Source organism: Penicillium cosmopolitanum (assembly GCF_028827165.1).
Source record: "Penicillium cosmopolitanum strain IBT 29677 chromosome Unknown utg000006l:49.0-5199605.0:1.0-5204138.0, whole genome shotgun sequence".
Taxonomy (NCBI): Eukaryota; Fungi; Ascomycota; class Eurotiomycetes; order Eurotiales; family Aspergillaceae; genus Penicillium; species Penicillium cosmopolitanum.
The window spans coordinates 4083647-4098651 of NW_026622676.1; the positions used below are offsets into that span (position 1 = coordinate 4083647).

Below are 15005 nucleotides of genomic sequence, written 5' to 3' on the forward strand. Positions count from 1 at the left end.
CTCCAGGGCTGGTATGTTGAATATGCTATAATTGATGAAGCTGTACCATATGGCGCCACACAGCACAGTAATGATCATTCGACTAGTGATAACTAGAAACCACTTTTATAGCCTTAGTTAAATCAAGCACGGCCTCTTGATAGTCCACAATTCCCATACATTCCACCCCTGCTTAAGTCGAGATGTCTTCTAACTCGGCCTTTTGAGCGAGTTGTGCATCTTCAGTTTGATATCGAAACTGTGAGGCAGGTATTGATAGCGGCCTCCCCCACCGAAGCAATAGACCGCTACATTGCTCCAGCCTCTAATACTAATAATGTTCACGGGAGAACGGGTACAGTGAATAAGCTACCTACTAGGTATCAGCTGAGTAAAGTTGGGACTGTCTTGTGGTCAATCCATGGGATGGCCACTGCGCTGGTCTCTGATGAACGGATCATGTTGACATTCTTCCCGGGCTGGCCGGATCTACCCAAGACATTTGTTTTCTCCAATTTGAATCCGTTTTATTTTATGTGTTGTATCCTGCCCCCATTCGACTTCATTTTTCATGCATACCTCACTTCTTTTCTCAAAATCTGTTGACAAAACCTCCTCCGCGGGGGTTTATGGTGCCCGGGACATCCATCGCCCCTGGGCAGTCAGTCACCATGAAGTTTTATTTTCCAGGCAATTCTGGCAAACGGTAGTAGTTGGTCAAGTCGTCTTAGGTGGCATAGATCTGACACTGGAAAGACAGGCCCCCTCAAGCCCAACCACCTCTCTTCACTCATTCGCATCTTGAGTGAACTACATCCATCAATTCCACAAGACCGGGGCAAGGCTCGAACTGTCTCGAACGTCCCATCAATTATTGACACCTTCTATTTCCCCTCTCACCTCACACCCTGCACACTAAGGAAGGACAATTACTATGCTAAGGAAGGACTTCTTCTCACTCTTTCGTCGCCGATGGGTTTACCTCGCCCTAGCGCTTTATGCCTCTGGTCTGCTCTATGTTACGTTGCACACTCAACTCATCTTCGAAGATGAAGGGTCAGAGTCTCGGTATTTGTTCCCTCCCATCTAACCCCTCAACTTCAATAATGAACATCTCTTTCAAAGGGAAAGAGTGCCGCGCCCATCCAAGAGACCGTTCCCTTCTATTGCTCACAGCCTCGATGTCTTTCGTCATCCCATCACTGCACCAATTCTCACACTCACTTCCGGCGATACATTTCTACTCCCATATCCCTCTTCACCAGATGGTCATCGTTTCAAAAAGTCTTTGGGGAAAAGAATACTGATCCTCGACGTCGATACACGCCCTCTGAATAATTCGGGGGGAGATTCTCAACTCGACATGGTCTCCTGACGAGACTAATTTGTGGGCAACGGCAGGGCGACTCAATCATTATTTGTTCGGTGGGTACCTTTTGGGAGATCTGAAGATCCAGAATTAGCTAACTATGATAGCCCAACTCCATGGCTACGACTATAAGTTTATGCAGATGCCCACTTTTTCTGGGATGCACGGGACATGGTCGAAAGTCTCCGCAGTGAGAGAGCATCTCTACCTTTATGATTTTGTGGTGTTCATGGACGCAGATACTATCTTTCCTCACCCCCATGTGCCCTTAGAATGGCTGTTCAACTACTGGGACATCGTCCCAGACAACCTTATCGCCATGGCCCTCGATCCGCAAGACCCAATCAATAACGATTTGCGAGGCCGGACTCTGTTGAATACAGGCTTTATCGTTGCACAACAAAGCCCTCGAGCTCACGAATTGTTCACGGCGTGGGAGTCCTGTCCTCAGGAAATGAAATACCCTGGTTGCTCTAATTTCAGCTACAGCTGGCCACATGAGCAAGGTGCATTCGGCAATTTCCTTCGGTATGACTTCAATCGACCCGACGATGTCAATTCACTCAAGTGTGCGGAATCAAATGGATGTCCTGAAGTGGCACACACCGGCTGTTTGGGAAAATTAGTACGCCATTACTGGGGATCAAAGGCGTCGGTTCCTTCTGCCGTGCAGGAATCAATTGTGCAATATTTCCTTTCGTCGCTACATGAAGAATTCCACCATGACTATGCGAACATCGTTTACACCACTTATGGAAATCCGAATTTCTCTCCCGCGGGAGATGGGAACTTTACGCCCGACATCTCGCAGGAAATTGGGAGTGAAATACCGGGGCTGACTCAAGAGGATTTTCGAGAAACGATTGAAACATCACCAATCTTGAATCCTTGATTATGGGAAACCATAATGAAAGCAAACCCCTTCCAGGCAGTACATTCTAATAGTTGTCAATAAGCAGACAGGTAACTAACAATAGCTCTTAATACCTCACAATAGCACTGCTGCGCTGCGTAGCTTTCAAGGTTTATTGGACAGGTGCCTGGAAAATACTCAAGCATTATGTCCATCAGCATCTACAGTGGCGTTGCAAAAGTTTGAACCCCCATATTGCCCGCCATGATGAACCGCCTTCTAATGGGAAATTAGTAGCTACCTGAGATGGAATAGATAGGCCAATCTATTCCATCTCAGGTAGCTACCAGCCCGCGATTAGAAGGCGGGGACAAGAACAGTCAACATGGGGTTTCAAGCTTGGAGCAATACCACTGTAGGCACCAAGATAAAAACTACATTCACTGAAATCTAGACTGTAGAAAGCTCGGTTGCCTGGAAACCTGGTTCGTCTTGAACATAAAGGGTTTTCGCTAACTTCAAGTTCAATCTATGTCGGTTTCTTAGAACTACTAGTAGCAGTATTCCCTCGTTTGTTCATACCCCATTATGGGAATCAATCTATGTATTCAATCAAAGTTATAGAGATACATACATTCGTGAATAGAAGAAGAAAAATGGGTGATATCAAAAAACCGGTGTGTTTTTGCACGAGCGGAATAATCGCTCGCCAAAATCAATGCATCTAGAGCAAGAAAAAAAGGACTTGCACAGGAATATTATCAACAGAAGATACGTAGAAAAAAAGAAGACAGATTTTGGTTTTCCGTGGCGGTCATGACACGTTGTATGGTTTTGAGGAATTCATTTCCTCTAGCATTTACTCCTCATCCTCCTCATCCTCTTCGGCGACCTAATGGGAAAATTAGAATTGAGACCATTGAGTAAGTATGGGGGGTTACATTTCACTTACATCAGCGTGGAAGTTCTGTCCATCGGTGGTAGCCTTGATGACGCCGGCGCGGATGCAGAAATCACCGAAGCGCTCGGGAGTCTCGCCGTCAGTGTTGCGCTCCTGGGCGTACCGCTTGAGCAAGTCCTTCATGATCTCCAGGATCTCATCCTCCTTGATGGAAGAGCGGAAGAGCTTGTTCAAACGTTGACCGTGGTAGCCACCTCCCAGGTACATGTTATAGGCACCGTAGGCCTTACCAACAAAGGCAACCTCAGCGAGCCATGGGCGGGCACAACCGTTGGGACAACCAGTCATACGCATGACAATCGAATCGCGGGCCAGACCGTTCTCCTCGAGGGTGGACTCAAGCTTAGAGATAAGGACGGGAAGGTAGCGCTCAGACTCGGCCATAGCGAGACCGCAAGTCGGGAAGGCGACACAGGCAGAGGAGGACAGGCGCAGACCAGAGAAGGCGGTGTTGTCCAGCTTGTACTTAGCCATGACCTCCTTGATGGTGGGAAGATCCTCATCGGTGATGTTGGAGATGATCAAGTGCTGGTTACCGGTGAGACGGAACTCTCCCTTGCCAAGCTCAGCCAGCTCACGAAGACCAGCGCGCATGGCGAACTCAGCAGTATCCTCGATACGGCCGTTCTCAATGAAGAAAGTGAAGTGGTTCAATCCCTTCTCGTCCTTCAACCAGCCGAAGGTGTCGACGTTTGAGGCAAACTTGAAGGGACGAGCCTCAGCGAAGCGCAGGCCATCCGGCATACGCTTCTCGACCTCAGCCTTGTAGACATCGACACCCATGTCGTCAATGGTGTACTTCATACGGGCGTGCTTACGGTTCTTGCGGTCACCATTGTCACGCTGCACGAGCATAATCTTCTCACAGAAAATGTGGACTTGGTCCTTCGGGACGAAACCAAACATGCGACCAGTTTGGGGGTAGGTCTTCTTGTTGTTGTGTGTGGAACCCATACCACCACCGGCAAGCAAGTTGAAACCTTCCAGGTGTCCGTCAGCACCCTTGATGGCGATCAGACCGATATCGTGAGCATAGACATCGGTGTCGTTGTGGGGAGGAATGGCAATTGTGATCTTGAACTTTCGGGGCAGGTAGGTGGCGCCGTAGAGAGGTTCGTGGTCAACAATGGCATCACCAGCAACCTGAACCTTCTTGTCGTTCTCATCCTTCAACCAGATCTCGTGATAGGCGGTGGTGGAGGGAAGAAGATGCTCGCTGATCTTCTTGGAGAAAGCCCAGGTCTCGCGGTGGAACTCGGACAGCTCAGGAAGAGAACTGCACATAACGTTACGGTTGACATCACCGCAGGCAGCGATCGTATCCATGAGAGACTGGTTGATAGCGCGCATGGCACCGCGGAGCTTCTTCTTAATGACACCGTGGAACTGGAAGGTTTGGCGGGTAGTGAGCTTCATGGTCTCGTTACCATGGGAGCTACTGATAGCATCCATCTGGAGCCACTGCTTGGGGGTAGCGACACCACCAGGGAGACGGCAACGAATCATGAAGCTGTAGGCGGGCTCCAGACCCTGGGCCTTGCGCTCATCGCGGATGTCACGGTCATCCTGCATGTATGTACCGTGGAACTTGGTCAGTTGAGCATCGCTGGCCGAGATAGCACCAGTGCTTTCGTCAACGAGACCCTCCTCAATAGTACCACGCAGGTAGTTGGACTGGATCTTGATGTCCTCGTTGGTCAAAGGAGCAGGCTCCTCGGGCAGGCCCTCGACCTTGTCGACACCCAAAGATTGCCAAAGACGGGGCTCCCAATCAGAGTAACCAGTCTGGTAAGCATCAGGGTCTTGGTCATCACCAAGGCCGATGTCGGCAAGCTTGCGACCACCCAAGAAAGCAACACGAGCGTCCAGATCCTTGGCGGGCTTGTTGTAGTAGATCTTGTCCTCCTTACGGGGCCAGTAGTGGCTGTCACCCAGACCAAAGACGGAGTAGTTGATGGTCGACAGGTCCAAGTCTCCAGAGTTCTTGACGTGCTCCCACAGACCGCGGCCGTTCACGGGGAATTCACCCTGGCCGGCAGTACTGGTGATGAAAACAACGTTCTCCTCGGTAGCCAGATCCTCAATGGGGAAATCGTCCATGGCCATGACAGTGGTCTTCAGGCCACGAGCACGACCGCGGTTACCCAGACGCTTGGCGATGTTCTCCGCGTTACCACCGTCAGAGGCAAAGAGAATGGTCAAGGGAGCTCCGAAGAGACCCTCCAGAAGCTTCTCATAGGCATCCTTGGCCTGACGCTTCTGCAGGGCACGAACCTCGGTACCGTAAGAGGCAGACAGAGCAGATGAGAACTTCGGGTGGCGGTTCATGAGTTGGGTGAGCTGGTTGTCCCGACGAAGGAACTCCTCAAGCTCACGCTTGATGCGTTCGGAGTCAAGAGCAAACTTAGGCTCACCCTTCTCCTCGTTCTCGGGGTTCCAGCGGTACAGAGGCCAGTAGCCGAGGTCAACAGCCTTCTTAGTCTCCTGGAGGACGCTGAGAGCAGAGTCGTTCTCCTGGTGGTAGGGCAGGTAAGCGACAACGACGGATGGACCCTTAAATTGCTCAGCCTCGGCCATAGCCTGCAGCACCTGGGTGTAGGAGCCGTAGACAGCAGTGGAGGCAACGTAAGCATTGCCGAAGTTCATAGCATAGAGACCAATGTCCTTCTTGCGACGAGTGGGGTCCGCCGCAGTACGCTCAGAGTAAGGCTGCGAGTCAATGATCAACATGTTGACGTTGGCGCCAGAAGCGAGAACGTGGTGAACACCAGAGTTTCCGATATCGTAAGCCCAAGCATCAGAGCCCACGAGCCACTGAGACTCCTCAAAGAAAAGCTTCTTGGACTGCAGCAGCTGGCGAGATAGCTGAGAGCCATCGTTAGAGAGGCGAGCGATGACATCGGGGGCAATCTTGTTGGCCTTAGCGGCCTCGTTCACGTTCAAAGCCCATCGTGACAACCAGGATTGGGGAACATCAGTAGCGAAGCTGGAGGACTTAGAAGCCTCCTCAACTTCACGAATGAAGCGCTTGCGGTGCTCCTTACGGGCGATCAAGGAACCAAAACCGTACTCGGGGCTGGCGGCGATAGTGGAAGAGATACCGGCGGTCTTGGCGCCAAGCTGGTTGGCGATATAGAGGCGCTCACCAAAAAGCTGGTGGAGAATCTTGAGGTAAGCATTCTCCACGTGGGGCTGCTCGAGAGCTTGCTCAGTGGAAGGAACATGGGGGCTACCAATGTCAAGGTTCTGGATGGGAGAAGACGATTCCAGGTTCTGGAGAATTCCTCGGAGAGCCTGGACAGCTGTTGAGGGCTCAACATATCCAAGACGATATCCAACAACCTTAAGGGTCTGAGCACGGACATTGGAGGGCGTCACACTGGAAAGAAGATCCATGAAAGCGGGACCCCACTTGGTGGTCTTGCGAACTTGTTCCAAAACAGCAATCTTCTCCACCGAGGTAGGGATGGAGCTAACAATCTGGCCACCAACCCATGGGCGGTAGACACGGGCAGTGATGAGACCAACGTTCTCAAGCTCAGCGGCACCGGGGTTGGAGAGGGCATCCACGAAGACTCCGGTAGAGCCAAAGACGAACACAGCAGATTTAGCATCTGCAGGGCCGGTATATTCAATAGCATTATAAGTGCGGCCAACCTCCTTAGACAGAGCGGTCCAGATCTGAGAAGTCCACTCGAAGATATCGGCAGCGTTGACAGAGCGAACACTGGAGTTATCCACAGTGGTGGCAGTCGAGCTAGGGGCCTCGCTTCCAGCGATACTATCACGGCGCGAGGAGCCAACGGAGGAGTTCTCGACACTAATGGAAGGAGTCTGGGCCTGAGAAGGGACAGCCAAGGTGGCAGGTGCCTCTCCCTGGCCGGCGGGGATGGCCTGCGATCCCTCGGCGGAAACGGTAGCCTGACGGCCAGACTCGGTGTACAGAGTCTCCGCACCAGTGGTGTGGGTAGCAGCATTGCCAGCCAGGTTTAGGATCTTCTTGACGACCTCGACATCCTCGGTGGCAACGGCAGAGTCTTTAGTGGAGTTGGCGGGGTCGAAGAAGTGAATAACACCCTTTCCAGACTTCAGAGCTAAAGCATGAGCAGTGAGGGCAATGTCTTGGGCCTCCTGAACGGTCTCCGAGTGCAGGAATGTGAAGCCGCATTGCCGGATGGAGCTAATCACGGAATAATCGGGGAATGGGGACGGCTCCAGGGCGACGTGGAGGACCACAGGGAAGTTGGCGAGGCGGTAGAGGTGAGGAACAGATGAAATCAGGATAGAAGAGCCGGTGACAACAGAGACGTTCTCGCCCTTTTGCAAAGGGTAGAAGGTAGACAGAAGGGGGGTCCTCGTTATACCGCACGGCTTGCACCTGATCAATCTGTTAGGGATATCCTTCTTCATATATATAGAGTATAGGGCTGGATTGGGATTTCAAATACCTCGGTGGTACCCCTTGACACTGCGCTGGGAGTCTTGTTTGACTTGAGAGTCTTCAGCGACTTTGAGAAGAGTGAGTCGCCCTGCAGGGAGGGTTGCACTGAGAGGACGAGGTCGCTAGCCAGATAGGCGATTCTGGCCACTAAGCACGGAGAGGAATACGGTTAGCAATTGGGCCTGTCATGATAGGAGATGTGAATGTTTATAGGCAACTTACCCGCGTCGCCCGCATTTTGAACTGATGCCATAGCTGGCTAGTAATGCTGTGAAAGTTACAGCAAAAGTAAGGTGGGATGAGGGGGAAATTCAGGCGCGATATTGGGTTATCGGCGCATGCAACGATCTCCCACGCTCGATGCAGATCCACCACAGAAAGGAAGGGAATAGGAGGAATATGACACAATTGAAGTCCCTTTGCACACTCTTAAGATCTATCTCTCAACAAGAAAAAAAAGTCGGCAAGATTCCTCCAACGAGTTCTCCGCCATCGGGGTTAGATCAGCAAGACTCTTATTGGTGCACGATCACGACATCAATGCAAACCCCGGCAGCAACAGATGCAAACATACCGCTTTAGGCCATAGTGCGGGGAATCTCGTGACCGGCCGAGCACGTCACCGCGCGGGCGGCTTTTGAGGCACTTTTAATGTACCCTAAATGTGCCCAGGTGTGCACCTAGGACTGCATACTCCGTATCTGATTGATATTGTCAATACACAGAGTTCTTAGAGTATATCTATTCAGGACCAGGAGATCAAAGCTGAAAATAATAGTAATATTCCCTAATCCCAGTTCTCCTCTTTCTCCTATTTCTTCAAAATACTCCCAATTGTGTTAATTACACTATCCTTTCTCATGTCCCCGTCTCGAGGTACCTACCGCACCTAGAGTACCAATAGCATCACGGCAATTACCGATTCTCGGTCGAGAGTCGGCAGCACGAAGTGATCACCCGGCCACTGCCAGTTTTCAGTCACCGCCAAATCCCTGAATGGCGTGATCACAGCAGAGCCCGATCAAATATATTATAATCAATTATAGAGCAGATACGGATAGCCAGATGCCCAAAAATGTAGAGTAATGTACTTTTCCAATGGATTATCAAGGATGCAATAGCAAAAAAAGCCCTCCCGATAGAAGCTTGGCTCCTCCTATATAGAGGCAAAAACTTAGTCATGATGTTCGACGCAGGGTTCGAACCTGCGATCTCCCGTGTGTAAGACGGGCGCCTTAACCACTGGGCCAGTCGAACTATCGGAGATGACTAACAATATTAAGGGTATATGAAGCTCGCAAATATCAACCAAGCAGCTATATCATTCATGCTTTCAGCGAAAGATTCCATGGATATCTTGAGATCTAGGGCGGACAACCCTATACCGTATCTAGACATATACAGTACTTCGGCGGCTACTAGTATTGATGTTCACAAAGCAAAGCAACGCACATCGCGTAGCAAAAGCCTAGATATCAGTCAAAAAACGAGGAGGTAAGCCGAACTATATATATCCCAGTACTACTAGTATTAGTAGTAGTACTTTTAAAGGCAACCCCAGGGCTTGAACTTTGAACCTACTAGTAGTAGTAGTAGTACCGGACTAGTATCGGACTCGAAGGTTTGTCTCATCTCGATAAGGACTACAGTACTAGTAGTACCAGCCCGGGAGTGCTATCACAAACATGACTGGCCCCAATCCGGTAGCGGAGCAACATCAAATGTACCCGTTGAAGGGAGTATTGGACCGACGAAGGCATTAATACGTATAATTGCAAGTGAAATACTCAAGGCTTAGCACTTGATCAATCAACAAAGGTGCTAGTCACGAATATGATCTATTAGCTTCCAGAAGATCATATCTCGGGAGCCCTCTTGTTGAACTACGATTAAACCATGCGGCTTGATTGAACCCCTCGTAGAGTACTAGTAGTAGAAGATACCTAGGTACACAGGGAGCAGGGCGAGCCATACAGAAAATATGCAAAGTTCCACAGTAATAGCACTAGCAAAAGCCTCAAATTAGCTTCTGCTATCACCCAAATCCCATTCGTCTGCTCTCAATGTGTCCTGATCCTCCACACTCCTGCATCCGTCGATTATTTTCGTCTTCTTGTCCAAATAATATATATTTTAGCCCCTGGATAATGGGATTCGATATATAAACCATCTCCGCCACTCGATTCAAGTTCGGCGTTGGACAATTGAGATTTTGAGGCTGCAATTTTCGGTCTCATAGTCGGGATCGAGGGGTCTTGGCCGGCACGCCGATCCGGCGATGGAGTGAAAGAATTGCGAGTTTGCTATGGCGATATCATCCGTTTGGCGTTAAAATTACCAAGAAGTGTCTTCGTCCAGGCCTTGTTCGGTATCCGGGTCTTGCTATAGAGTTTTTGTATCCGGGGGTTGATCTGTTTTGTTGGGTCAAAACGAAGAACCCGCCCATCAAAAGGACCGTTTCTTCAGTCGCCGCAACAAGTTCCTCCAAAGACCAACGAAGAAAGCTTCGATGACCATTCTCACAACCCAAGAGGTTTTCAAGCCGGTCATTCCACCATCCCAGTATAATTTGATAGCTTTGCCGAATCGAGACGTCTCCAGTTCTTCTGGACAGATGCGTAGATACTCTAAGCCGTGGCGAAGCTCGTATAGAACAGGTCCAGAGTTATCGATCCAGATTGCGGGCTGTGTGTCGATTGATGATCCTGGATGATGCCATAGTCGATGTCGAGTTCTGCCTATTGACACCTTCATGACTTTCCACGCCAGTCCGTACTCCAGGAGACCAATGATACCACCGGTGAAGGACATCATTTCCTCGAAGGAGACGTGGAATTGCTGAGTTCGAGTGCCGACCTTGTAAATACCGGCCGCATCGAATTGAATAGTGAACATCTGGGAACTAATTTAGACCACGAGCGGATCATCTAGAGCCGTGCGTCATACCTTGAGCATTGGGTACTAATATGAATCGATCTGCAGTCGATTTTTTTCAACCGAGATGCACTCAGCCCTGGGATCGTAAAAAGCCCTGTAGAATCCTAGAATCTTTAACGCTTGGCTATAAGAGAGATCATAAAAGGGTAACCACCCACCAGCAGTTCGAAAGGATTGATAGCACTCAGTCATTTTGGTATAGGGGGTTGGGTCACGGGGGGTAGGGGCGACGAGTTGGAGTATAAGTTTTGACAAAGAGATACTAAAAGTAACACGATCCATATTCTCGGGAACCTGACAGGCGCTCCGCCACCCGCCGAGCGTGCCGGACACACTAATTTAAACTTTCGACGAGGAAATTACCTTTCCGGGCTAAAGATGGCCCCAGTCGGGCGTTATTCGGGGAAACATTTTCTGATATTGGGTATCAATTGGGCATTTTTCTTAATTTGCGCTCCGTCATAGGTCAAATATCGCTCATAAAGGGGGTCGATCATACGCCCGGTCGTCATGCGGAGCTTATTTGAATCTTTTATGCACCCCTGCACATGCGCGTCACCATCGTAGATCGCAACACGCGCGGGCCTGGGGGTATCTTGGGTGGTTTCAGCCCTGAAAATTGGACGCGAAAGTGGATGTTCTACGGAGTACGCGGGGATATAAACCAAGTGAAAATTTCCAAGTTGATAATCATCATAGTATGCATGTGTGTGGTATATAAGCAGGACTGTGTACAAGGTTGGAATATTTTGAAACCGTTGTCATGTCCGTCCCAAGGCGCCATATTAGTAAGACCTCAACCCCATATAGAAAGCAATATACAAGACCTGACGCCGGAAGATAGCAAATGCACATGAAAGATGGCGGATTCGCCTTTTGAGCCATGTTCGTTGAGACGAACGCCACGGTGGTTCTGGACAGTGTGTATCGCTGAAGTTTGTTATCAATCGATACACATGACAGGGGTTGAGCCTGAAACGGTGCCTAAATGTCGGGCCCAAAGAGATGCCGGATTTAGAGCGTCATCTCGAAAAGGTAACAATTAGGGACGTAAAGCTCGCAGCGGATGGTTCATCGCGTTCCGATCAGCCGGTGAAACGATGGAACGGACACAAGAGCCATAACGGATTGTGTCCATGGGGTAGTAGAACGGGTAGGTGCCAGGCGTCAGTCTACAACTGGTGAAAAGCACCCCAGTGAGTTGCTAGCCGAGAGCGATTCCGCAACATGTTTTGCTGTGAAAAGAGTGACTCGAAAAAGCAGAGACAGCGCTTGGCCTGGGCCACCGCCACGAGAATCGCACAAGAAATGGTTTACCGAGTCTCGCCCCAGTCCTGCATCTTGACATTGGTTCCCGGATGTTCGTGAATTGGCTGCTGCATGAGACCAGATCGGACAACCGATTGGGATGGCTGCGGGGGGCCGGTGCCGGAGCGGCGTCTGCGCTCACGTTCCAGAGGTCCAGGTAGTTCAACGTTGCTGCTACGGCTGCGGAACTTTTGGTTGATTCCACTGAGCCAGTTTCCATCCTCTTCTTCGCCCAGCCAATAGCTGTGACCAATGCCGACCATGATGCGGCCAATCTTTCCTTTCCAACCCTGTCCATCGGGGCTGTAGGCAGAAAAGGGTTCACGGTCAATGTCGGCCACACTTGCGATCGAGACATTGCGGCTGTGGGTTGGGAGCGAAGTGTGCTTGGGAACGGCGACCCAGAGACGGAGAGTTTGGCGGGCGAAAGCGAGCATCACCAGGACAAAATAGACACGCATGGCCCAGAGAAGGGCGATGAAGATGATGCTCTGGAAGCTCTCTGGCTGAGCGACAGCGTTGCTGAAGTGATCAGCACTGCGAGGAGGGTGTGCAACGAACTTGTTACCCTCACTGGTGTGCTGGATTTCGACATAGGCCGCATCGTACTTGGGGCTGGTGAAACCGGCCGTTTGCGCGATGGTCTCGCTGCCTGGACCGGAGATCTTGCCACCGTCCATGCTTTGGGACACGACCAAGAACCAAGTGACACCAAAGGCGGCGGTGTAGGCGGCGTTGATGAGACTATCCAAGAGATAGAGCCAGGCGAGACCGAGACATTCGAGAGGCGATTGTTTGCGGATGTGTGGGAAGAGTAAAGCGGCGAGGGCGAGGGCGATGAGGGAGTACAGGTACATGGAGAGCTGCACAGGGGAGAGGTGATAGCCGGTCAGAAGGGCGAGCAGGCCATAGAGGCCACTAATCTTGTTCAGTAGTAGCGAGAGGGTGATGAGAGACGCGCCTGTCTCCAGGCTCATCACATAGAGAAAGGTCTGCGAAAGTCACGAGACATCGTCAGCGGGCGTTGGGTGTGGAAGAAGCAGGGGGAGCGGGCCTACCTCTGGCCGCGGAATGCGGAGGAAACGGGATGAGAACCCCATGGTGAAGGAAGAATGTATGCAATGAAAGGGTGTGCCACGATTCCAGGTCCAGGTTCAAGTTGTCAAAGAGTAGGAGAGAGAAATGGCTGGGACTTGGGGGAGATTATGGGATGCCAAGTGGTCCAGGGGCGCAGACGCTTTCCGGCAGATCCGCCTTGTCGATCGCTTCCGCATCGATCGACTAAGTGCAGCTGCATAATTGTGCTACACACAGGGAAACTTGAACTACCGAGTTAAATAAATGCTCCAGGGCTCTCACTATGTATTGAATAATTTGTTTAATTTAGAATCACCACAAGTAATTATCTAACTATCATATTGTACATTATGTGGCGATTCCAGGTATACATATAATGGTACTAGAACTGGCCACCTCCACCATGAACTTGTACATATAGTATACATAGCACAGTGGTGGCGACGATCTTGCAACTTGCAGTGAACTGCGCACTGGTGATTAGCAGTACATATTTTCTGTATCCAACTTGAAGATACTATTCCTTTTCCTTGAAGGGAAGATTGAAACAAGGTCCAGTACTTTCGCGGCTGGTCGGGACTCTTTCAGCTTGAGGTCGCGATATCTCCCGCCGTATCATCTCCATGAGTTCTTCATCTGGTTGAGTCGTCGCAGTGCCCCGCCTCTGTCTCGGAGCAGCCTCTCCACCCTCTTGGTCGGTTTCTGACGTCTCTATTTCCTCTTCTTGACCCGGCTCATCAATATGATATTGAGACTGTCGCTCAAGGACCATTGCTTCAATGCGATCTTGCATGGACTTTTCATCCACCTCCTTTTTGATCATAGCGTAATGTGACCTCCTATAGACGCCGAGCGTACTTAGTATCAGACCGACAACTTCATAGACGAAGAGAACGGGAAGTGCGTAGTAGAGCTGCGGATTGCACCCTCTGGACCAGATGTCAATCATAACATTGAAAATGCTGTGTGCCGGCAGAGCATAGCCCACACGGTAAAAGGCGGGTGAGAGTTCAAAAGGGAGGAGAATAGAGGTGACATTCATCGCAATCCAGGAGATCAGTGCCATAGGAACATATGGAGGTGGCAGCCAAATCGTGAAGACATCCAGGACAAGGAAATTCAAGTGCGCGAAAAGCCACAAGGCCATCCACGATATGACAAATTGGCTACCGCCAACATGCCAGCCGTGGCGGAATGCCCAGATCGCACCGGTTGTACATAAAGAGCCAATGAATGTGTAAGTACCCGAAATCATCTGGCGCACAATGGCAATTCGATGCGGGTAGAGCGAGGTATAAAGCTGGAATTGTTGGTACAGACCATTCACATAACCGAGGAAGAAGAATTCCTGGATCAGGATCAGAATGATAACCAGCGTGTTATAGATCAGTCGGGATCCTTGTGTTGTTGGTTGCAGGTTCACCGAGGATAGAACCCATGGATTTGAAAAGGCAGCCAAGGCAGCAGTGTCAGATGTGTTCAATGTCGGGATAATTTGTTTTCCATCCGCTTGTGTATACACGACTCGTGCGGCTTCCGCTAGCGCCTTTAGATTATCGGATACGGCGGAGTCAACAACTGTGGGATAGCGCGCCTCATTCCAAACCATCGTCATCACATCACTGTTGTTGTATGACGCAGCTGCTGATCCGCCAGCAACTGCAGCCGACAAAAGATTCGAAGCGTTTGGGGTGACGTAAAGAGCTGCCCAATAGTCGATATCACAGACGGCACCAACAACGCTGCTGGGATCTGGGTAAAAGAGAGCGGGTCGCTCAATCAGGGTCGGAAAGCCGGTGCTCGCCAGCTGCGTGTATGCGCTGCGCACAGCATTGCCAATCGCACCGCCATCGTAGTCGACGAACAAAATGTTGATGTTGTGAATGTGCCCGGTCTGCTGGAAAAGAGAGCCGAAAAGGTAACAGAAGAGTCCTAGAAAAAGGAATTGTAGCAGGAGCAGATTGATTATTGCGGCCTTCAGCAGCGCGAGACGACGCGGTCGAACAGCGGGATCATGGATGCTGGGTCGCTGTTGGCGGGCTCTGGGATAAAATTTCCCCAGCTTCATGATCACTTGGCA

The 15005-nt window shown here is 50.5% G+C and overlaps 5 protein-coding genes across 5 annotated transcripts; 1 reads left to right on the forward strand and 4 right to left on the reverse strand.

The window, feature by feature from the left end:
- Positions 1 to 1448: 1448 nt before the first annotated feature.
- N7509_006055 (uncharacterized protein) lies at positions 1449 to 2240 on the forward strand (the record flags this gene model as incomplete). The annotated part of the gene is made up of 1 exon (XM_056630692.1): positions 1449 to 2240. One exon carries the CDS (start codon positions 1449 to 1451, stop codon positions 2238 to 2240), a length of 792 nt encoding a protein of 263 aa, XP_056489994.1.
- Positions 2241 to 3060: 820 nt separating this feature from the next.
- Positions 3061 to 7856, reverse strand: N7509_006056 (sulfite reductase (NADPH) subunit beta; the record flags this gene model as incomplete). The annotated part of the gene is made up of 4 exons (XM_056630693.1): positions 3061 to 3093; positions 3154 to 7566; positions 7611 to 7750; positions 7826 to 7856. 4 exons carry the CDS (start codon positions 7854 to 7856, stop codon positions 3061 to 3063), a joined length of 4617 nt encoding a protein of 1538 aa, XP_056489995.1.
- A 2192-nt stretch (positions 7857 to 10048) lies between these two features.
- Positions 10049 to 10498, reverse strand: N7509_006057 (uncharacterized protein; the record flags this gene model as incomplete). The annotated part of the gene is made up of 1 exon (XM_056630694.1): positions 10049 to 10498. The coding sequence occupies one exon, from the start codon at positions 10496 to 10498 to the stop codon at positions 10049 to 10051; it is 450 nt and encodes a 149-aa protein (XP_056489996.1).
- Positions 10499 to 11853: 1355 nt separating this feature from the next.
- Positions 11854 to 12948, reverse strand: N7509_006058 (inositol phosphorylceramide synthase regulatory subunit KEI1; the record flags this gene model as incomplete). The annotated part of the gene is made up of 2 exons (XM_056630695.1): positions 11854 to 12840; positions 12907 to 12948. 2 exons carry the CDS (start codon positions 12946 to 12948, stop codon positions 11854 to 11856), a joined length of 1029 nt encoding a protein of 342 aa, XP_056489997.1.
- A 494-nt stretch (positions 12949 to 13442) lies between these two features.
- Positions 13443 to 14993, reverse strand: N7509_006059 (SNG1 family protein; the record flags this gene model as incomplete). The annotated part of the gene is made up of 1 exon (XM_056630696.1): positions 13443 to 14993. The coding sequence occupies one exon, from the start codon at positions 14991 to 14993 to the stop codon at positions 13443 to 13445; it is 1551 nt and encodes a 516-aa protein (XP_056489998.1).
- Between the last annotated feature and the right edge of the window lie 12 nt (positions 14994 to 15005).